Source organism: Oryx dammah, unplaced genomic scaffold, assembly GCF_014754425.2.
Source record: "Oryx dammah isolate SB20612 unplaced genomic scaffold, SCBI_Odam_1.1 HiC_scaffold_29, whole genome shotgun sequence".
Taxonomy (NCBI): domain Eukaryota; kingdom Metazoa; phylum Chordata; class Mammalia; order Artiodactyla; family Bovidae; genus Oryx; species Oryx dammah.
The window spans coordinates 3,218,422-3,241,076 of NW_024070213.1; the positions used below are offsets into that span (position 1 = coordinate 3,218,422).

The following is a 22,655-nucleotide window of genomic DNA, read 5'->3' on the forward strand; positions in this document are numbered from 1 at the left end:
CTGCTTTGTTCCATCTTTTAACTTTCACAATTTCCACCAAAGGTAAGGGGCACAGTGAGAGAAGAGGGCACAGCAAACTCTGCTCCCAAAAAGGTTTTCCCTCTGAATTCTTAAAAAAAAAAAAAAGGCACCGTGGGGCCCGGCCTGGACTTGCTTTTCCGCTTTCACCAAAAGGGTGTTTCTTTTAGCTCCTCACTGTTTAAAGATTGGCCCAGGAATTTATTGTTAAGGAACAGATTCCAGAATTCATGTGGGCTCTGGTTCGAGCCCCTGGCAAAAAGCATTTGGGGCTGCTTTTTAGAACATGTACAACACTAGAAACCCACACCTTCTGCCTTCTTTTTTCTTAGTTCTATTTTTTTATTTTTTAAAAGCATTCAGTTCACGTGTAACACCTCAGGGAGCACGCAAAATATAAACCCCAGTTACGATTCCTGAGCCCCGGGAGGGGAGGGAAGGGGAGGGGAGGGGAGGGGAGGGGAGGCAGCCACGCCAGGCGCACAAGCAGCCTTAGGCGGGGGTCTCTCCTTGCAGCAGCTCTCGAGGGGACGGAGGAGAAGCTGCTGCCTCCAGCCACGCCTGAGGGAGAGGGCCTGTGAACCGGACACAGCTCCCCAGGTGGTGTTGGACAGGCCACTGCAATGTCGCACCCCTTCCCGTAGCCCGGGCGCAGGCCTTCCTGTCCTGAGCCCAGTTTCACTCTCCACGAACAGTCAGGGTAGACTGGATCGGAACCAAGCGCAGACTCCCCCCCAACCCCCCGCCACCCCGCCACCCCGCCCAGGAAGTCGGATGGAAGCTGCGGCCCCTACTTCTCCAGCACACACTGTCTGCTTCGCCATTTCCGTCACACCCCGGGAGGCAGCCGTGAGGCCCCATGGTCGCATGTTCCTTGGTGGAGATTCGGCAACAGCAAAGGTGCCCGCAGTGGGTCTGCACCCGAGCCAGATCGGGGCCAGCCTCCTTCTGCAGACGATCTCATTACTCCCCCAGCAACGTCAGGAATCTAGACTCCTGTTATCTCCAGTTAGATGAGGAGTTAGGTTCTGGAAGCCCACATTCCCAGGCAGAGGCAGAGCTGGAGTTCCACCCCTCCACCCCCCGCAAGCATTTCAGATTCCTGAATCCGTCTCTCCGAAGCAACTGGATCGCCCGGAAGTCACATCACAAGCCACAGCCTGTTCTTAATTCCTTCCTCCCACCCCACTCTTTAAAATGTTGGACTGCAGCACGCAGGATATAGAAAAGCGCAGAAACCAGATATGTAGAGTTCAGGAGGCAGAGTGGTAAAGAATCCTCCGGAAATGCAGGACATTCGGAGACCCGGGTTCGATCCCTGGGTCGGGAAGATCCCCTGGAGAAGGAAATGGCAACCCACTCCAGGATTCTTGCCCGGAGAATTCCGGGGACAGAGGAGCCTGGCAGGCTAGTCAGTGTGTGCCGTGTTGCCTGAGCCGTGTCCAGCTCTGTGCGGCCCTGAGGACTGTAGCCCGCCACGCCCCTCTGTCCCTGGGATTCTCCAGGTGAGAATACTGGCGTGGGCTGCCGTGCCCTCGTCCCGGGGATCTTCCCAGCCCAGGGAGGGAACCCACACCTCTTATGTCTGCCTGTGCTGGCAGGTGGCTTCCTTACAACTAGCACCACCCGGGAAAACTGGGGTCACAAAGAGTCCGCAGAGTATACACCCCTCCCCCCAAACAGTTCCCTGTAAGATCATAAAGCCCGCACTCCGCTGACCCTCAGGTGTAGAAGCCGTCATCCCCTGCTCCCCAGCCCTCCTCTTGACCACGCTCACAGCACCTCCTTGATTATTTTTAATCTTTTCCCTGTTGGCGTTCATTCCAAACAGTGTGGCGGAGCGGGCCCGCTTCTGACCTCTAAGGGAGTGGAAGTATTACTCGTATCTCAGCCCTTGCTGGACGTGCAGTTACCAAGGTCTGTCCCTGCGGCCCCCTCCGGGCCCCTGGAATCAGGAAGTGGTGCTGGGCTGCCCCTGTGGTTTCCTTGCAGCTGCCAGGTGTCTCATTCCATGAAAGCATGTCCACACCTCAACCCATTCACTGCATCTGAATTTTCAAAAACCAGCAAGAGCAGTGCAACAGAACCTTTTGTTTATTTAAACCCAACCCTCCCTATTCAAAGTCCTATTGCAAAATAAGCACTCCAGGGCTTCTCCAGCAGGGGTCCCCGTTCCCCTTCACCCCGGCTAGGAGCGTTCCAGGAGTCTAGAACGGGAAGGGTCGTCCCTGCCTTCCCGATCTTAGAACTCCTGCCTTCTGACCCACCCCCAGGAAGAGGAAGGGCAGTCTGGGGAGGTCCTGGACTGTCACATTTAAGGGATGGACGAGCAGCACCGGCTCCATTTCCCTACCAGGCTTAACAGTGGAAACTCCCAGATTAAAAGGTTCCAAAACCCATCTACGTTTTACATCAATAATAATGTCTTCATATTGTTGCTGGGGGGAAGAGAATGCCTCAATACTGAAGTATTTGGCTTCAGTCCAAGCACACTGTATTCAGTAACTTTCAGCCATATCGGTTGTTTACTTTTATTTTTTTGTGCCCCAGCTCCACAGCTATTGGCGCTCAGCTCGGAAATGACGCCCGGGTCCCAAAACTCCATCCTAGAGACAGGACAAGTGGGTGACGACTCTCACCCCTACGGCTGTCTGGAGGGGTGTTGGGGAGAGTTACAAGGGGGGACTCCCTCCGGATCCCCCAGACCGCTGGGAGGCGAGGGGCTAGAGTGGGTTCTGGGACCCAGAGCTTCGCGGACTACAAGTGCATCTCCCATCAGGAGGGGCCACAGCCCTAAAGCCCCGCGGGAGAGGGAGGGTGTCTCACAGTACGAGCCTCTCGCCCGCAGGCTGTGACCCGCAGGAAGTGAGGCAGGTGTCATTTCGTTCTAAAGCACCTCTTCCCCATCTGCGCCCCGTAGGAGGCGGCAGTGTGTGTCTCAGCCCTAAAGCTCCCTTCCCGGGCTGTTCCCCGCAGGAGACGGGGTGGGTCCGGAGACCGGCCGCTGTCGTAGGGTTCTGGGTTGCCCCCCCACCGCGCCCGCGGCGGCTCTCCGCCCCCCGGCCTGCGCTCCGGGCCGCTGCGCTGCGGCGGTAGCCTAGGGGCCTCGGGGCCCGAGCGCGCGGCCGCGAACTGTGCGCTCCAGCCAGTCGCACGCGCGGGAGACGAGCTCGCCTCCGCCGACTCCAACTACGATCCCAAGTGTCAACTCGGACTGCTTTTCTTTTCCTTTAAAAGTTCCCTTTTAAACCCAAAGGACCCTATTCGGGGTTAGTCGCCTATAGAGTTTCAAAGTCCAGGAAAATTTCTCCGGGTTAAGCACTTTAGCCTCGGGCATATGGCTATAAATCTGTATCCACCCCCCACCCCCCACCCCGGCAGCAGGCGCTGCTGGAGAGCTGCCCCCTCCCGGGAGCCTCCGCACCCTTCACTCTCCCCTGTCGGTCCAGCACGGGTGGCGGTCTCCACGGATCAGCGTTGCCGGGGTGGGGAGGGGGGCTTCGGTTGCGCTCAGTCCCCGGAGAGTGGAGGCACCGCCGCACTGGTGGCAACGGCACCAGCTTCCCCCCCCTCAACCCCCCCCGCCGCTCCGCCCGCCTTTCCCGGCCCGACTTCTTCGGCCCTGCCCCCAAGGGAGGCCGGGTGGGGAGGCCGCTGGAGAGTGGGCCCTGCCCGCAGTCCCTGCCGCCGCTGCGCCCCCGCGTCTCCATAGCGATCCTCCCGGCGCGCACCTCCGGGCCGGCTCCCCCAGGGGCCGAACAATACGCGGCGGGGCCGGGGGCGGGGCCGGGCCGGGCCAGGGGCGGGGAGAGCGCGGGCGCTGGGGGCGCTGGCCGAGCGCACCGCCCAGGCAGCAGCCGGCCGCTGGGGTCTGGGCCGCGCGGTGCGGCCCGTCCCGCTCCGGGAGCGCAGCCCTCGTCCCGCCGCGGGCCCGCCCCGCTTCCCACGCCGCCCTGTCGAGCCCGCGCAGGAGCCACCTGGAACCACCCAGATCCGCCGCCACCGCAGGTTGATGCGCGACGCCCTCCCGGGACGCGCGGAGGAGCCATCTTGAAACCAACTTCGCAAACTTTCGCAAAGTGCTCTTGAAGTGGAAGCTGCGGGGGAGACCGGGAGCCCGGCCCCCGGTGTCCCCTCCAGGGCCCCCGGGGAGGCGGGGCGCCAGCCGCCCCGAGGGCCCGGCACCGGGCGCGCGGGAGCCGCCCCCCGGCCGCGCCGGGTGGATGCGGAGCCGCGCCGGGTGCATGGATTGTGCTCGGGCTCCCGGCTCGGGCTCCGGGCCATGGCGCCGCCGCCGCCGCCGCCGCCGCCCGTGCTGCCCGCGCTGCTGCTGCTGGCTGCGGCCGCCGCCCTACCGGCGCTGGGGCTCCGAGCGGCCGCCTGGGAGCTGCGAGTGCCCGGCGGTGTCCGCGCCTTCGCCCTCGGGCCGGGCTGGACCTATGCGCTGGATGCGGCGCACACACCCCGGGCGCTGCGGGAACTACTGGACGTGAGCCGCGACGGCCGGCTGGTCGGGCGGCGGCGCGGACCCGGCGCGGGGCTCCCCGGCTGCGCGCGCCTTGGGGGACGTCCGCTGCCACTGCAGGTCCGCCTGGCTGACCGCAGCGCCCAGGCGGCGCTGAGCCTCCGCCTGCGGGCACACGCGCACGGTCCCGGTTGCGGCGCCCGGCCCCGGGGCCGACGGGCTCTCGGCGCCGAGCTGCGCGCGCGGGCTGTGCTAGCGGTGCCTGGCCCCGGCGCGATGCTGTGCTTCCCGGCCCCTGGCGGCGGCGGGGCCACGCTGCACTCGGCGCTGGCCGCGTTGACCACGTTCCCCGCCTGCAGCTGCCCGCCGCGCCCCGGTTCCCGCTGCCCACGCCGCCCTGTCTGCCTGCCGCCCGGGGGCTCGGCCCGCCTGCTGCTGCTCTGTGCCCTGCGGCGCGCAGCCGGCACCGTCCGGGTGGAGCTGGCGCTGGAGGCGGCCTCGGGGACGCCTTCCCCATCGCCGTCGCAGTCGCCGCCGCCGCCAGGCCTACCTCAGGCCGGGGCGGGGGCGGCGCGGCGGGCCCGGCGGGGCGCTGGCGGCAGCACCACCCCGCAGTTCCAGCTGCCCAGCTACCAGGTGTCGGTGCCCGAGAACGAGCCCGCGGGCACCGCGGTCATCGAGCTGCGAGCGCACGATCCCGACGAGGGCGAGGCGGGGCGCCTGGGCTACCAGATGGAGGCGCTGTTTGATGAGCGCTCCAATGGCTACTTCCTCATTGACGCGGACACGGGCTTGGTGAGCACCGCCCGCCCGCTGGACCGCGAGACGAAGGACACGCACGTACTCAAGGTGAGTGCGGTGGACCACGGCTCGCCGCGGCGCTCCGCCGCCACCTACCTCACCGTCACGGTCAGCGACACCAACGACCATAGCCCCGTCTTCGAGCAGTCGGAGTACCGCGAGCGCGTGCGCGAGAACCTCGAGGTGGGCTACGAAGTGCTGACCATCCGCGCCACCGACGGCGACGCGCCCTCCAACGCCAACATGCGCTACCGCCTGCTGGAGGGCGCACGCGGCGTCTTCGAGATCGACGAGCGCTCGGGCGTGGTGCGCACCCGGGCGGTGGTGGACCGGGAGGAGGAGGCCAGCTACCAGCTGCTGGTGGAGGCCAACGACCAGGGCCGCAACCCGGGCCCGCTCAGCGCCACCGCCACCGTGCACATCGTGGTGGAGGACGAGAACGACAACTACCCCCAGTTCAGCGAGAAGCGCTACGTGGTCCAGGTGCCAGAGGACGTGGCCGTCAACACGCCGGTGCTGCGAGTGCAGGCCACGGATCGCGACCAGGGCCAGAACGCCGCCATCCACTACAGCATCGTCAGCGGGAACCTGAAGGGGCAGTTCTACCTACACTCGCTCAGCGGCAGCCTGGACGTGATCAACCCGCTGGACTTCGAGACCATCCGAGAGTACACTCTGCGCATCAAGGCCCAGGATGGGGGCCGGCCGCCACTCATCAACTCCTCGGGGCTGGTCTCGGTGCAGGTGCTGGACGTTAATGACAACGCCCCCATTTTTGTGAGCAGCCCCTTTCAGGCAGCCGTGCTGGAGAACGTGCCTCTGGGCCACTCGGTCTTGCACATCCAGGCGGTGGACGCTGACGCGGGGGAGAACGCGCGCCTGCGCTACCGCCTGGTGGACACCGCCTCGGCCTCCGTGGTGGGTGGCGGTGCTGGGCCCGCAGCCCCGGCTCCGGCCGCGGACTTTCCTTTCCAGATCCACAACAGCTCGGGCTGGATCACCGTGTGCGCGGAGCTGGACCGCGAGGAGGTGGAGCACTACAGCTTCGGGGTGGAGGCGGTGGACCACGGCTCGCCGCCCATGAGCTCCTCGGCCAGCGTGTCCATCACAGTGCTGGACGTCAACGACAACGACCCCGTGTTCACGCAGCCGGTGTACGAGCTGCGTCTGAACGAGGACGCAGCGGTAGGGAGCAGCGTGCTGACCCTGCGAGCCCTCGACCGGGACGCCAACAGCGTGATCACCTACCAGCTGACCGGCGGCAACACGCGGAACCGCTTCGCGCTCAGCAGCCAGAGCGGCGGCGGCCTCATCACGCTGGCATTGCCGCTGGACTACAAACAGGAGCGGCAGTACGTGCTGGCCGTCACCGCGTCCGACGGCACGCGCTCGCACACTGCGCAAGTCTTCATCAACGTTACCGACGCCAACACCCACCGGCCCGTCTTCCAGAGCTCGCACTACACGGTGAGCATCAGCGAGGACCGGCCCGTGGGCACTGCCATCGCCACCATCAGCGCCACCGACGAGGACACTGGCGAGAACGCACGCATCACCTACGTGCTGGAGGATCCGGTGCCGCAGTTCCGCATCGACCCGGACACTGGCACCATCTACACCATGACGGAGCTCGACTACGAGGACCAGGCCGCCTACACGCTGGCCATCACGGCTCGGGACAACGGCATCCCCCAGAAGTCCGACACCACCTCCCTGGAGATCCTCATCCTCGATGCCAACGACAACGCACCACGCTTTCTGCGGGATTTCTATCAGGGCTCCGTCTTCGAGGACGCGCCCCCGTCCACCAGCGTCCTCCAGGTCTCCGCCACCGACCGGGACTCGGGCCCCAATGGCCGCCTGCTGTACACCTTCCAGGGCGGGGACGACGGCGATGGGGACTTCTACATCGAGCCCACGTCGGGTGTGATCCGCACCCAGCGCCGGCTGGACCGGGAGAATGTGGCGGTGTACAGCCTTCGCGCCCTGGCCGTGGACCGGGGCAGCCCGGTGTCCCTGAGCGCCTCAGTGGAAATCCAGGTGACTGTCTTGGACATTAATGACAACCCTCCGGTGTTTGAGAAGGATGAGCTGGAGCTGTTTGTGGAGGAGAACAGCCCGGTGGGGTCCGTGGTGGCGAGGATTCGAGCCAGCGACCCCGACGAAGGCCCCAACGCCCAGATCATGTACCAGATTGTGGAAGGCAACGTGCCCGAGGTCTTCCAGCTGGACCTGCTGAGTGGGGACCTGCGGGCCCTGGTAGAGCTGGACTTCGAGGTGCGGCGGGAGTACGTGCTGGTGGTGCAGGCCACGTCGGCGCCCCTGGTGAGCCGGGCCACGGTGCGCATCCGCCTCCTGGACCAGAACGACAACCCGCCGGTGCTGCCGGACTTCCAGATCCTTTTCAACAACTACGTCACCAACAAGTCCAACAGCTTCCCCAGCGGTGTGATCGGCCGCATCCCGGCCCACGACCCCGACCTCTCGGACAGCCTCAACTACACCTTCCTGCAGGGCAACGAGCTCCAGCTCCTGCTGCTGGACCCCGCCACAGGCGAGCTGCAGCTGAGCCGGGACCTAGACAACAACCGGCCGCTGGAGGCGCTCATGGAAGTGTCTGTTTCCGGTGAGTGGCCGCAGGGGCCCCGCAGGCACCCCCATCCCCCTGGGGAGCGGCAGGGGGCTGCCCAGGAGCCGCCCGGCAAGCCGGGGCACCTTCGGGCAGGGCCCGGGTGGCTCTATGCGGATCTGTGGCCTTGGGTTGGATGGTTGGATACCGCTCACAGGAGGCATGCCACATGGCTGCTCTCATTGAGTTCGCTGGGAGCAGGCCTGGGCATCTTCAAGTTCAAGCCCGGGGCTTCCCAGGCTTTTCTCAGAGGGTCTGGCTCCCCGAGTTGTGCTATTAGAACCTGGGCTCTGGGGTTATCTGAGTCGTCTGGTTCGCTCGGTGATGCTCTGTAGTCAGCCCTCGCCGCTGGGAAAGATCAAAGGTCACTGCCCGCCCCATGTGCCAATTAGTTCCCGGGTGGGACCGTTGGAAATTGCCGGATGGGTCCCTGAGTCACCCTGTAAGACGGCGGGAGTTAGCTGCCTTCGTCTCTCCTTTCTGTCTCCTCCAGATAATAACAGGCGGGCTTCTGTGTGCTCGCCCCTGTGGGAGCACTTTGAAAACATAGCCTCGTTTGATCTTGGCTTGTGCTCCTAGACAGGGGCTTGTAATTTGGGCGTTACTGAGAGGCCTGCCCAGGTTGGCGCTGGAGCCAGTGTGGGAACCCAGCCTGCCCGCTCTGGGGCTGGAGGGACGGTGTCCCGGCTCGGCCAGCCCGACCCAGGTGGGCAAGGGTGCCCTCCATGCTGCTGACCCCACCTCCCCCGGGACAGGCAGGGTGGTGGGGCAGAGAGGGGGCCAGATAGGACAAGGAAGAGAGAAGGGGAGTGGAGGAGGGGACAGCCAAGAAACTCCAGGTGTTTCCTGCAGGCCGTGACCTTAACTAGGAGACGAGACCGTCATCAAGAATAGCTGCGATCTGTGCAGTTGAGTCAGTATTTCAGATGAGTTGTTTAAACGATAAATTGTTACAATGCAGCATACCCCTGGATGAATTAGCAAGTCACTTCTCGGATTTATTTTGTCTCACACTTTACTGTAATTCTCCATATACCAAGGATTGTGCTGCAGGTAGGTTCCAGCTGTTTGCTTATAAAAGCTGGAATCTGCAGGTCCGGGTTGGAGGCAGTGCAGTACTGTGACGTTGATTTTGGCCGCCCAGTCTACCTGCAGGTGAATATTGTGGGTTTTGTGAAGTTGTGACTGTGTGGAGAGAATATGGAATAGAGCCTTAAGGAGAATTGTCAATCAGGGTTATGGATTTTCCAAGCAACGGTAATTTTTTTAAAAAGTCTCTCTCACAAATTTCCACTTTCATTTTCTTTTTCTTTTTTTCCTGTACTGCTGTATCTGCTAGGTAGAGCAGAGTGGAAAATTCAGCCTATATAAAAGTGACTTGGCAACATCATAGGGTTTTGAACTTACGTGGGAGATGATGCTTTTGGGGAACTGGAGCTTGCTGGGAGCGAGGGTGTTTGTGTCCGAAGCATCAGGAGTGTGGCCCTCCCGGCTCGTGATGTCTGATTAAGGGGTTTAGGACGGATTCACTCTTCTGAGGTTGGGAACTGAGGGCTGCCTTGTCTACCTGGTGGGCCCACAGCCAGGACTGCACTCGAAGGTGAGCTGGGCGCTCCATGCTGTGTAGTGGACATCCGGTGGTCCAGCTCTGGGCTCTGAAGCCCGTGTGTCATGCCTGGAGTCTGCCAGGCACTGAGGCCTCGTGCCCACCCTCCCAGATGGTGGTGGTCACCTGGAGCCGGACTTCAAGCACTTTCGTAAACTCTTCTTACTGCCTTGTCACTTATCCATCCAGTACCTGGGAGGCGAGTGGCATCATGCTGTGCCCATTATACAGATGGAGAGGCTGAGACTCAGAGGTGTGAGGTCACTTCCTCGGAGTCACATGGCCAGCGAGCAGAAGCGCCAGGCATCCAGCCGAGACCCAAACCCTCCCCTCTCTTACCTGAGAGAGACGTTGTGAGGAATTAGTTGCTGCGGCGAATTGTTGCAATGCTCTGGTTTACAGTAGACTTGCGAGACTTTCCTGACCGTCCAGTGGGTAAGACTGCTCACTTCCAGTGCAGAGGGCGTGGGTTCAGTCTTCAGTTGGGGAACTAAGAACCCACATGCCTTGGGATGCAGCCAAAGAATTAAAGAAATAATAATGAAGTAGGCACCTTGGGATCCTACACAGCCCTCCAGCCGTTTGACAGCTAGTTAATACTTCGAAGAACAAAATACTAGAAACTATAAAAGCTGTAACTCCCAACAGCACAGCTGTGTGTAGAAACGGAACAAAACAAGGAGCTCAGACTTTGAGTTAACCAGAGTTGGAATCTTAGGTTTTCTTTCTTCCTTTTTTAAGAAACAGTGGGAAAGCTGTGGTTTCAAGCTCCTGAGCTACAACTTTCATTGAAGTGTTACTGGCTTCTCCGGCTTTACAGCCTTACCCTGCAGCTTCTGGCGCCCCAGAGCTGGAGTTACTAGCAGCTTACAACCTGCAGTTATTGCCGCCCTGGGGCTGCTGTCAAGAGAGCCCAGCCATCCACTAGGTTTTGTGGGAGCCCTCGAGGACAGGCCGGGTGCCTCCAGTAGGGGAGCCCGCTGGGAAGGTGCAGGGGATTGGAAGGGGTATGTGGTACCCAAGATGGACACGCTTAGGAGGAGGGCAGCTCCTTGTGCCTGGATGGGAGTCTTGGTGCAGTCTGGGAGCCGATAGCATCGATGGTTTTGTGTAGCCCACCAAGGACAAAACCCCGATGTTCTCTGAATTCTGAATATCGTCACATTCAAATCTCCGCCATTTTTAGAACACATCCGGTGATACATGGTGTTAGTTTTACATGGGACGGTTTTTGAATGAGATTTAGCATTCAGTGGGAGGGGAGCCATCAAACTCGGAGAGACAGTGGAGGACAGGGAAGCCTGGCGTGCTGTAGCCCATGGGGTCGCACGTGGAGCCCCTTGGGTAGTTCTCCTAGGAGCTGGTCATTTAGTGAACGGACATTTTAAATATCCACCTGGGCACATGTGTGCCTTTGGGTGTCGAGGCGTGAGCCACACGTTACGGAGCGCAGCACTGGGAGAAAATGACCCCGTGCTTTGGGCCTGAGGGCCTTTGGGGTGGTAAGGGCATCATTGGTGGGGTAAAAGTGGTCGGGCCATGAATCATTCAGAGGTGTCTGCAAATCTCAAAAGTCACGAAACAATGAGACTGAATAAGCTTTACCCGCTTACTTTGTGTGGAGCTGATGGGATAAAGTCGTCTAGGCTTGATAAAGGTTTAAAATGTGTTTGCTGAGTTAAATCCAGGATATCGCAGGGACAGCGACTGCCAACAAGGAAATAGCGAGGTGGGCATAGTACCAGGCGGTGTCTGGAGGCAAGCGTTATGTTTCTTTTCTGCTTCTCGCCGTGTGGAAAAGGATCAGACCAGCTTAACCACGTCAGTTGTCGAGCTGCATTCTCCGGTGACATAACCAGCCCTGGAAGACTTAGGCACTTGGGGAAGCAGTTAACCGTCTCGGGGCTTCAGTAGCTCTGGAGGTGGTGTCCTGTTAATGTACTTACTTTCAGAAACACTGGCTCAGAAACAAGCGAGTGTTTGTTTATTGAGCACCTACTGTGTGCTGGACCTACTGTGTGCCTGGCCTGGAGCCAGAGTTTGGGTGGGGACAGTGGGTAAACAGCAAAGTGACTGCAAGGGGAGGGTGGGCTGGGGACGCCCCTATACCACAGTGAGGGTGGTGCGCCCCCCTGGCGGCGGCTGGGCGTGGCTGGGGCAAGTCTCCCCCTCCCCTGAACAGCTGTTGGGAACATGGATCTAGGGTGAGCATGGTGCATGGAGGGGATTCAGGAGGTTAGACGATCAGATGTGGGAGTGAGGTGGGGTTGATCAGCCGACTTGCCCCACCTGCTGGGAACACCCCCATTAGCCTCCTCCCCCTGCCGCCCCTGACCTCATGCTGCCCATCTGAGCCCTAGGCCTGCTCCTGCAGCAGCCTTATCCACGGAAGGCATCCCTGGCACAGGCTGGACCCGCCTCCAGGGCCTCCGGCTTGGGCTGCTGGCAGTGGGATTTGAACTCTGGGCAGTGGCTCATGGGCTGTGCTTTTGGAAACATGCAGAGGAAGCTGGGTGAGGAGGTGTGTGCAGGGGGGCCGGACCCTGTGGACCCCGTGTGGCTGGACCCCTTAGACGTTGTTGTCAAGATGGTAGGACGTGTGGGTTCAGGCCGGGGAGAGCAGCTGGGGTCACAGCCAGAGGTGGGCTGCACGGCCTTGGGGGTGACACTCTGGACCAGCACGGCCGTGGGTGGTCAGTGACCCGTCAGCAAGGCACTTGGGCTGTGATGGGGATGGGGGTCAGGTCCAGCCTGGGAGGGCGGGGGCCTGGCCTGAGTGGCCTGTCAGGCAGGCTGGACCTGCCTGAGAACTGGAGCTGGAACAACCACCTGCGGGAGGAGAGAAATCAAGGGTGCCAGCCCGGGGGGCCGAGGCAGAGCGAGCGCCGAAAGGCGGTCAGCAGTGGTCGATGCCTTTTGGTGTCCAGGGGGGGCCTCAGGCCAAGTCACTTTGGGCTGGCCAAGAGGAGGTCCTTGGTGGTCTCCCTGAGAGCCAGGGTGGAGAGGGGCTTGCGGAGTGGACGACTGGGTCAGCGGGCACCAGGGAGGCTCAGAGGGGAGGCGGGATGGCTGTGGGGGTGCGGGTGGAGTCGAGGGTGGAGAGGGGTCGATGAGCTAACGTGTACCACCTTCCTGGTACTCCGCCCGCCTGTGCGGGCCGCCTGTCACAGGTGCGGGCCCCTTTCGGGAGCTGTGGACTGGACCAGGCTGGGGATCAGCATCAGGGGCAGTTGCAGGCCTGCTGTGGCCGAGCTGCGTGCACCAGGGGCTGCAGGACGGGCGGGGATGGGAGCTTCTGTGTCTGCTTGAGGACCTGATTCAGGAGCGGGTGGACCCGGCTTTCCCGTCTCTGCGCTGCCTGCTTGGTGACCCGAGGTCTCCGTCCAGCCCCACCCACCAACAAGAGTGACAGAGAAACCACTTTTTTAAAACCTGGCAAAAGTCACGGCCACATGAGCCCCTGGGAAGGAGGTGTGGAGCTGAAGTCACGTCAGGAAAGGTGACTGGTGCTGGCGACCTGGTGACGCTGTGGAAAGTCCGCTTTGGGCTGGGCTGATGCACGCACACACCTGCCCACCTGGGGGACACCGGCGGGCAGAGACCCGCTAAGGAACCAGCTGGGTGGGTGCTGGGCACCCCCTCCCCACCAAACAGAGGCTGTGCCCGGGGACGTGTGGTGTAGCTGGGACCACAGGGCCTGCATCTCCGCCAGCCCTTACGTTCTGCGAACAGAAGTCGATTTTATCATGTGGGGCAGAGTGCGGAAAGTGTTCCCAGGTTCGGCATGATTCTTTCCAGCTCACAGCCCTGGGGGAAATAGTTTTGGTTTTTTCTTCTTCTGTAACCTGAACACGTAGACTCTCCTGCGAGCCCTTTCTGAACGGTGGGTGGAGGGGGATGGTAAGGAACCCTCTTCCTTCTGCGTGTTTGGTTTGGGCGGGTCACCGTGGTAACCTGAGGAACCACAGGCGGGGGGCCCAGCTTGTGGGGACAAGGGAATAACATGGCTGAGGACGCCGGGGCACCCTCGGCTTCGCCCTGCGGGCCTGAGGCTCGGCGCACGGCAGGTGCCCAGCAAGCCTGTGGTCCTGGGAGGGGCCGGGGGGCACTGCTGCGGAAACAGCACCCCCCTCACATTGCACGTTCAGTCTCCTGTGCTCCCCTGGAGGCTCGGCCCCCGGTAGAAGGAACGGGCTTTTTTTTCCAGGAAAACTCCAGAGTCTGGATTCTCCTGCCTTTGCTTCAGGTAAGAACTTGTGGTTCCCTGGCTAATCAGGCACCTTTTAGGGAGTGAACATTCCGGAGCTGGGAAAAGCCCAGCGCCAGGCTTTATCATCCTCATCATTCTGTCCAGACTCTCATGATGTCCTGAATAGAGGCGGTGGTTTTTTCTTAAACACACAGACACACATGTACACACACACACACACATACACGTATACATGCTCACACAGGTACACATGTACACACACGCACACCCAGGCGTACACACACGAACACAAATACTCATGTATACACATGTATACACGTATATGCAATACACACGCACACATGTGCACACACGGCATGCATATACACACACATGCAGGCACACACACCTACATGCGTACACACACCCATACACACAGACACATGTACACATGTGTACACACGTGTATGCGGTGCGCACACACATGTATGCACACTTACATGCGTACACATACATGATCCTGACAACTGCTTTGAAGGCAAACTAGAATCACTTTTCCTTCAGCCAGCCCACCCTGGGTTTTCCCCTTTGCTCTCACGCGGAGGCATGGGAGCCACACAGGGGGTCCCTCATAACTGGGGGCTTGTGCAGACGCTTGGGAGGGACAGAGGATGGGGACCCTGTGCCAGGGCGTCCTTCTAGCCCTTGGCTGGGGTACATCACGATCTTGGGTCCACAGTGCCTGGCAGATTGGCAGCCGAGGCTGTGGGGACCAGCCTTGTGGCCACCGAATTTCCACAAGCTTTTCCATTGGCGCCGCCAGGACAGGTGACCCTCAGGTGAGCAGGTGAGCTGGTGTGCCTCCTCCCTGAATCTCGTGGATGAGGCCGTGGTGCCTCTGTTTTCTAGGTGGGGACGTGAGATGAGCTCTCCGGCCCCTCTCCTGTTGCTGTGTTTCTGCTGAAAGTGTGAGCGCTCCAGGGCCCCTGTGAGGTTTGTGCCAGCTCTGGGGAGCCGGGGGCTTGTGGGCCTCCCCAAACCGCTCCCCTCCCTGGCCGTACCCCCTGGCCCCCTGCCTCCTCTCTGCTGTGGCTTCGTGGTCAGGGGTCAGAGCCTGGCCCCGAGGACCAGCAGGCCTTCAGTGCAGGAGGAGGCTGGCCTCAGAGCTTGGCGGGGGTCCGGGGTGGTCACAGGAGAGCATGATCACCACTGTTGGTTTGCGTGCCTGGGCCCTGCCCACGTCATCTCGCTTGGATCTCAGAGAATGCCCATTACACAGCAGAGAGACTGAGGCCGGCAAGCTGGTTGTGCTGGGAAGGGCGAGGCCCAGACCCTGGTGTCCAGGTGCTTTAACCACTGTGCTGACCACCTCCTTTGGCCAGCAGCTCGCCCTGGACGAGGGAGTGCAGGAGAGGGGGCGCCGAGGCTGGAAGCTCCGTGTGAGCGGCCCGTTGTCCAGGCCGGGAGGCTGAGGGCCGCGTGTGCCCCACGCTTAGTCGTGTGGGAGCACTCCCTTGCCCCTCGGGTGAGCAGGCTGGGGAGCTGCCCCTGAGCCTCTTGGGGCCTCGCGTGGAGGAGCCGCGTCGCAGGGCGCTGTGGCGTGCAGGACTTGTGTGCTCCAGGCGCAGGCAGGACCCAGGGCCAGTGCAGGGGTGAGCGCCTTGGGCGGGAGAGGTGGACAGCGTTGAGGAGCCTGCCCTGAGCCGCTGTCTGATGTGCCCCGGGAGCACAGGTTCTGCAGGCCAGGGAGCCCCCCACCTGCCTTCCCTCCCACCATCTGTCAGTCAAGCCTTTTCTTTCTTTCCTAAAAGTCTGTTTTTACTGCCGATTCTGTATCTTTCTTATCTTTTCAGGATTTTAAAAATACCTAATCTAAATGACACTTGGTTAGGGTAAACTGGCAGCAAGTTGTGTAAACAAAGCCGTGCTCTGTAAGCGTTTGGAGATAAGAGCCCTCTTGCAGGGTAATAAATTTTCATCAGTGAGCTGATGGTCACGGGACTGTTCCTGTGAAGTGCAGTAGTTCAGCTGCTGTGCGGCCCGCGGTGGGGACAGCCCCGTGCGGTCGCCGTCCCAGCAGCTGTCCTTTTCGGGGCTGTGACCCGTCTCTGGTGTTGAGAGAGCACAAGGTTTCAGGGGGCAGCAGAGACAGGCACTGATTTCTGACGCTGGTCGGGCGGCCCTCTCGGGGCCCACACTGCAGCGGGGGTGGGGGGGTTCGTAGGTCATTGCCCAGGACCCCTGCTCCCAACCCTGTGGAATGAAGGATTGGAAGAACAGCAATACAGCTTGAGCTGGGCTTGGGAAACTTCTCTCTCTCGTCGTGAACCTTGCATGTGCTGAGAAATGATCACATTTAAAAGTGGTTACGAAATATTGTCATAACCTGTTATCTGATAAGGGATTACTATTCAGAATATATTAAGCACTCTAGCAACCCAACAGCACAGAAACAAACACCCAGATTAAAAAGTCAGCAAAGGGCTTGACAGATACTTCTCCCAAGAAGAGAGACAGATGGTCCACAGGCACGGGGAAAGATGCTCAACATCACCGATCTCTAGGAAAACGCAGATCAGAGCCACAGGGGGACTCTGCCTCCCACCTTTAGGATGACCATCATGAAAACGAAGCAAAACAGAAAATACCAACCGTGGGCGAGGACGTGGAGAAATCAGAACCCTTGTGCGCTGCTGGGAATGTAAAATGGTGCAGCTGCTGCGGAAAACGGTGTGGTAGGCGGTTCCCCAATTGCCACAGAATCCAGGAATCCCACTTTTGGGTACACACCCAAAAGAAGCGGGAGTAAGAGCTCAACGGATATCTGTACGCCCGTGCTCACAGCAGTATGATTCACAATAGCCAAAGCGGGATGCAACCCAGGTGTCCTTTGTTGGATGAACGGGTAGGCGGAAGTGGCCTGTGCACACCACGGAATATTATTCAACCTTAAGAAGGGAGGAGATTCTGAAACAGGCTGCCACATGGGTGCACCTTGAGGACATCGTGCTCAGTGAAATAAGCCAGACACCAAAGGACCAGCTTTTTTGTAGGAGTATATGAGACTCCTAGGGTGGTCAAACACACAGAGATAAAAAGTAGGGACTTCCCTGGTGGTCCAGTGGCTAAGACTCCCTGTGCAGTGGGCCCCGGTTCGACTCCTGATTAGGGAACTAGATTCCATATGCCACAACTAAAGATCCCACATGCTGGCAAAAAAAAAAGAAAGAAAGAAAGAAAAATGCCGTGTAGCACAACTAAGACCCAACAGAGCCAGATAAATTTAATACTTTTTTAAAAAAATAATGAGTATTACCAAGGCTGGGAGAGAGGGCTGGGGGGTGGTTTTGTGATGGGTATAAAGTTTCAGTTTTGCAAGATGAACTCTGGAAATGGATGGTGTTGATGGTTGCACAGTAATGTGAATGTACTTAGTGCCTCTGAGCTGTAGATTTTAAAATGACTAAAACATTAAAATTTATGTGTGTGCGCATGCTAAGTCACTTCAGTCGTGTCTGACTCTTTGAGGCCCTATGGCCAGTAGCCCGCCAGGCTCCCCTGTCCAAGGGATTCTCCAGGCAAGAACACTGGAGTGGGTTGCCAGGCCCTGCTCCAGGGGACCTTCCCGACCCAGGGACCGAATACAGATCTCCTGCGTTGCAGGTGGAGTCTTTACTGTTGAGCCACAGGGGAAGCCCAAATTTATGAATATCTTACGATAATTTTTTTTTAATGCCACAAAGCAGAATTATTCTGGTCACTCGGGTGCTGGCCAGATGCGAGCGGGCGCCTCTGGTCTGTGGCCCCGCGCCCGGAGGGCAGCGCCCTGATCCCTCTTGTCCCGTGGTGGGTCCTGACAGCATCCAGATGGACCCTGCAGAGCCTGGGTGTCTCATTCTGCGAGTTCTTGAACTCTTAACCTCTGTCTTGTAAACAGCAAAAGGGGCAGATTTGGTCATATAATTTTGTGTCTGGCACAGGGGTGAAATCTCTTTGATGTTTAACTCTATATGAGAAGCTGCAAAGATGAATGTGGACCTTTAAGGCCCAGGGTAAGGAGAAGGGTACTCAGAGCCTAGGTGCCCAGGTGTCCCCAAGGGAGGAGGTCAGCTTGAGGCTGGAATCCAGACCAGAGGCCAGTGCCTTGAGGGGAGACCAGCAGAGGGGTGGAGATACTGCTGCCTCTCCCGCGTGTGGGGGGGCTCTGCTCGCCCCAGCCCTGCCCTGTCCCTTGGCCCCGACCCCAACTCGGCACGTGTGCTGGTCCAGGCGTACTTGGTTGGCATTCTGATACATCTCAACAATCAGGTGTGACCTCTTCTCCGTTTTTATTGGGGTGACATTCACATAGCATAAATAAACCATTTCAAAGTGGACGCTTCAGTGGCGTTCGGTACATTCAGGATGTCTGCAGCCACCACCGTGACTTTCAAGAGAGCTGGTGGCTCAAGGGAGAGGTTCTGGGCTTTCCCGTGAACCACCTCCCCGAGAAAGGGGAGTCTCCAGGGGAGGCATCTGGGTCAGGACAAGATCCCCATAGGCACAGATTTCAGGAGTCACGGAAGGAGCGCAGTGGTGAATGTTGTAGGTTGTAGGGTGGGGCGGTGGGGCAAGGCTTTTCAGGAAGGTCCAAAGTGAGCTGGGGCTTGGGCAGCTCCAACTGATGGGGCTCTGGGGGCCGAGGGGTGGAGGGGCAGTGGCTAGTCTCAGAGAGGGGCTTGGAAGCTGCCGCGTTGTGGGGATTGAGGAGCAGAGTTACCCCAGGCCTCTGGTGCTGGGGTTGACAAGTCCCAGGGTCGTGCGGTCAGGACCAGCCAGAGCCTTCACCCCCCATACTCCCAGATTTGAGCAGGGCAGAGATTCAAGGCCAGCCGGAGCCTTCACCCGCCCATACTCCCAGATCTGAGCAGGGCAGAGATTCAGGGCCAGCTGGAGCCTTCACCCCCGTACCCCTAGATCTGAGCAGGGCAGAGATTCAGGCAGCATCCTGGGAATGCTCTGGACCGTCCTGTGTGGGATCCCCGCCGGGCACGTCCACGGCCTTCTGTTCCCTTCAGAGCTTTGCTGGGCCTGCGTACAGACGGTTTGAGCTGTGGCTTCCTTGCTGAGCCCAGTCCTCTCTGAGTCCCTTCTGCAGAGTCCTGGCTTCACTTACAGACTTTTACAGGCTGCAGCCTGGGCTCCGCACCAGCCTCGGAAGCCAAGGGACTTGTGATCGGCCGGTCGTTAGGCCGAGTCGGAGGTTTGGCCGCTTCTCTGCGGACCCATGCTCGTGGTTAGACGCCTGCTGAGTTGGCTTCCTGGGGCTGCTGTAAGAAAGTCCACCCCCACCCCCAACAGCTGGCGCCTTCAAACAGCGGGCGTTTATTCTCTCACGGTCTGGAGGCCAGAGATCTGAAATCAAGGGGTCGGCAGGTGCTTGCTCTGAAGCTGGCGGTGGAGGGTCTTCCTGCCTCTTCCGGGGCTGCTGGGATCCAGTCTGCAGGAGCATCACTCCAGCCTGCCTGCCTCGCTTGTCACCTGGCCTCCTCCTCCAGGTGTCTCTGCGTCTTCTTGCTCACGAGAACTCCACTTCTGCTGAGTCGTTGTCATTGGTTTTGGCTGAGCGGCACACAGGACCTTAGTTCCCTGACCGCGGTCGAACCCGAGCCCTCTGCCATGGAACTGCGGAGTCTTTACCCCTGGACCACCAGGAAAGTCCCTCCAGTTCTATTGACCTTAGGGCCCAGCCCACTTCCCTGGTGGCTCAAACAGTAAAGAACCTGCCTGCCATGCAGGAGACCCAGGTTCGATCCCTGGGTCAGGAAGACCCCCTGGGGGAGAGCATGGCACCCCACTCCAGTATTCCTGCCTGGAGACTCCCATGGACAGGGGAGCCTGGCGGGCCACAGTCCACGGGGTCGCAAAGAGTCGGACACGACTGAGCGACCGACACTTCCCACTCCTGGCTGTGCTGTGCTGTGAGTGCCCCGTCGCTCAGTCGTGTCCGAGTCTTTGCAGCCCCGTGGACTGTGGCCCGCCAGGCTCCCCTGTCCATGGGATTCTCCAGACAAGAATACTGGAGCGCGTTGCCATGCCCTCCTCTCGGGGATCTTCCCGACCCAGGGGTTGAACCCATGTCTCTGTGGCTGCTGCATTGCAGGCAGGGTCTTTAGCACTGAGCCCCCAGGGAAGCCATCATCTCCTAGATGACATCATCTTAATTTATATCTTCATCACATCCTCAAGGATCCTACTTCCAAATCAGGTCACGTCACGGGTACCAGGGGTTGGGACTTGGTCGTATCTTTCGGGGCACACAGTTCAACCCACTACAGCACCTGCTGCATACTCACGCACGCAAGTGATTTCTTTGTGTGAAATTGAGTGATGGAACTTTCACAGTGGAACCCACGGTTTGCCCACCGGAGCACCTGAAACACAGCATGGGTCTCCTTATTGTAGTGACCCATCGGGACCCTGCGCTTTTCTCTCCTCCCCTCAGACTCTTCTGATTAGACTGAATATCACACCCGGTGAGATTCCCTGTTGGTTGCGATCCCACAGGCTCCGCACTGTCTATGCACTTAGGAAGCCGTGGTGGCCTTTGGATCACGCTTGGAGGTCCCGTTTGGGCAACAGGGGTGCAGAGTGTGTGTGTTCAGCGGAGGGTGGGTGTGCGCGGGTGAGTGTGCTTTCAGATGACAGGGCCCCCTGCTCTGCCTTTTGTGCCTGATGCCAAGGGACCCAGCCGTGGGAGTAGCCCTTCCGATCCATCCTGTCTTCTAAGCGTGGAAAATTCTCCAACGTGCAATAGAAAGTTCCTGCAAATCTTCAGAGAGGAGAAAATGGAAAGTATGAAGGTTTATTGTTCTGGGAGATTTCCTGTGCGTCCGGCACGTGGCTGTCTGAGGTCAAGGGTTTGTGTGTGTGTGCGTGCGCGTGCGTGTGTATCTGTGTGTGTGTGTGTGTGTGTGTGTGTGTGTGACAGTGTGACAGGAAGTCCAGTGCAGTGAGTTATAGTGCGCGTGCAAGGGCACCTCACCGTGGAACAAATATGACTGAGGAAGTGGAATTGGCGGCCGACACTCCTGTGTCCAGATGGCACCACTTTCTGCTACATAGAAAGTAATGGACAGAGTGCGTTTGGGAGGGAAGCCAGGGGAGGTGGCCCCGAAGGCAGGAAGCAGAAGCCGTCAGGGCGGGACAGCTGTCCGCCCGGCTGGGGCCCGGGAGCGCCATTGTGTTTGCTGCGGGAACTCGGGAACTCGGTCTCCCCCACCTTTGTTTTTGCCTCATCAGTCTGGCTTTTTTTTTTTGAACCCAGAGTGACTTTGGGACAGTGTGGGAGCTGACCAAGCTCTTACAGGAGCCAAACCGGTGCGCAGCAGCTCCTTTCTCTGGAGCTGGAAGGCCCTGGGAGGGGTCTTCATCCCTCTTTGAAGTAACCCCCTCAGGAAAGGGCTGCCTCCACCAAGACGCCCTCCATCCTGCTTCCCCGGAACCAGTGGGCTTCTGTGTTGGTCTTCTCTGGAGCCGGCGACCCCAGCCTCGGGGTCCGTCCCTCCTAACCCCTGTTTGAAAACTAAGAGGGTGTCTCCTGGCTCACCGGCTGGGACACGAGTTTGAGTCGGACCCGGTGGGTCAGCGCAGGTTCTTCTGGGCGGCAGGAGGGACTGTGCCGTGTAGCTTGGGGCACAGCTTCCTGCTGCAGGCCTGGGCTGTGTCCTATGTCCTGAGAGTTGCTTTTAAACCCCGTGCAAGCTGGCGAGAGGCAAAGAGCGCGGAGCCGGGGAGCACAGGCCATGAGGTGGCCGCAGGAGCCCCAGGTGGGTCACGGTGGAGAAGGGGCTTCGTGGCGCACCCGTTACCATTGTTCTGTTACAAGGTCACCCGAGCGTGATACCCGTCAGCTGGCGCCGTCTCATAGTGTCTGATAGTGTTCTCGGGGTCGGCTCAACAGGCCCTTTTAGGGAGGCGGCCCTTTGGGGAGGAAGCCCTTAGTGAAAGTGAAAGTCGCTCAGTCGTGTCCGACTCTTTGCGACTGTACAGTCCATGGAATTCTCCAGGCCAGAATACTGGAGTGGGTAGCCTTTCCCTTCTCCAGGGCATCTTCCCAAGCCAGGAATCGAACCCAGGTCTCCTACATTGCAGGTGGATTCTTTGCCAGCTGAGCCACCAGGGAAGCTCAAGAATACTGGAGTGGGTAGCCTATCCCTTCTCCAGCGGATCTTCCCAACCCAGGAATCAAACCAGGGTCTCCTGCATTGCGGGTGGATTCTTTACCGGCTGAGCTACCAGGGAAGCCCATACGTCCTTAGTGCCACCAGCTAGTAACATGGGTGAAGCCGGTTTGGCTGCCCGAGGCTGTGATCACTGAGCACGGTCTTGTGTGCTGTGCACGAGCGTGCAGGCGGGGCAACTTACTGAAGGTGAAATCCGCCAGCCATCATGCAGTGGACAGTCCAGTGGTGTGCGGAAGATTCTCAGTGCCGTGCGACCGTCGCTCCTGTCTAGTTTGGGAATATTGTCATCACTCTAGCTTGTACGCTTTTTGTTTTACTTTATTGATGTTTGACAAGAAAGTGAAAGTGAAAGTCGCTCAGTTGTGTCGACTGTAGTCCATGGAATTCTCCAGGCCGGAATCCTGGAGTGGGTAGCCTTTCCCTTCTCCAGGGGATCTTCCCAACCCAGGGATCAAGCCCAGGTCTCCCGCACTGCAGGCCGATTCTTTACCAGCTGAGCCGTAAGGGAAGCCCAAGAATACTGGAGTGGGAGCCTATCCCTTCTCTGGGAGATCTTCCCGACCCAGGGGTCTCCTGCATGGCAGGAGGATTCTTTACCAACAGGGAAGCCCATGATGTTTGACAAGGTACTGTTAAGTCACTAGCATGCGTTGCGACCGGTTGCTTCTAGGGGAGTGGTGGGTGACTGTCTGGTGGGAAGGGAGACTGGTGTCCACCCTCGT

General features: G+C 59.5%; 1 protein-coding gene across 1 annotated transcript in view; it reads left to right on the plus strand.

The window, feature by feature from the left end:
* The first annotated feature begins 4,300 nt into the window (after positions 1-4,300).
* The window catches only part of CELSR1 (cadherin EGF LAG seven-pass G-type receptor 1), a 152,124-nt gene continuing 133,769 nt past the window's right edge, over positions 4,301-22,655 (plus strand). The window contains exon 1 of the mRNA XM_040233359.1: positions 4,301-7,910. Within this exon, the coding sequence (XP_040089293.1) occupies positions 4,301-7,910 (3,610 nt within the window). The remainder of the gene's footprint in view (positions 7,911-22,655) is intronic.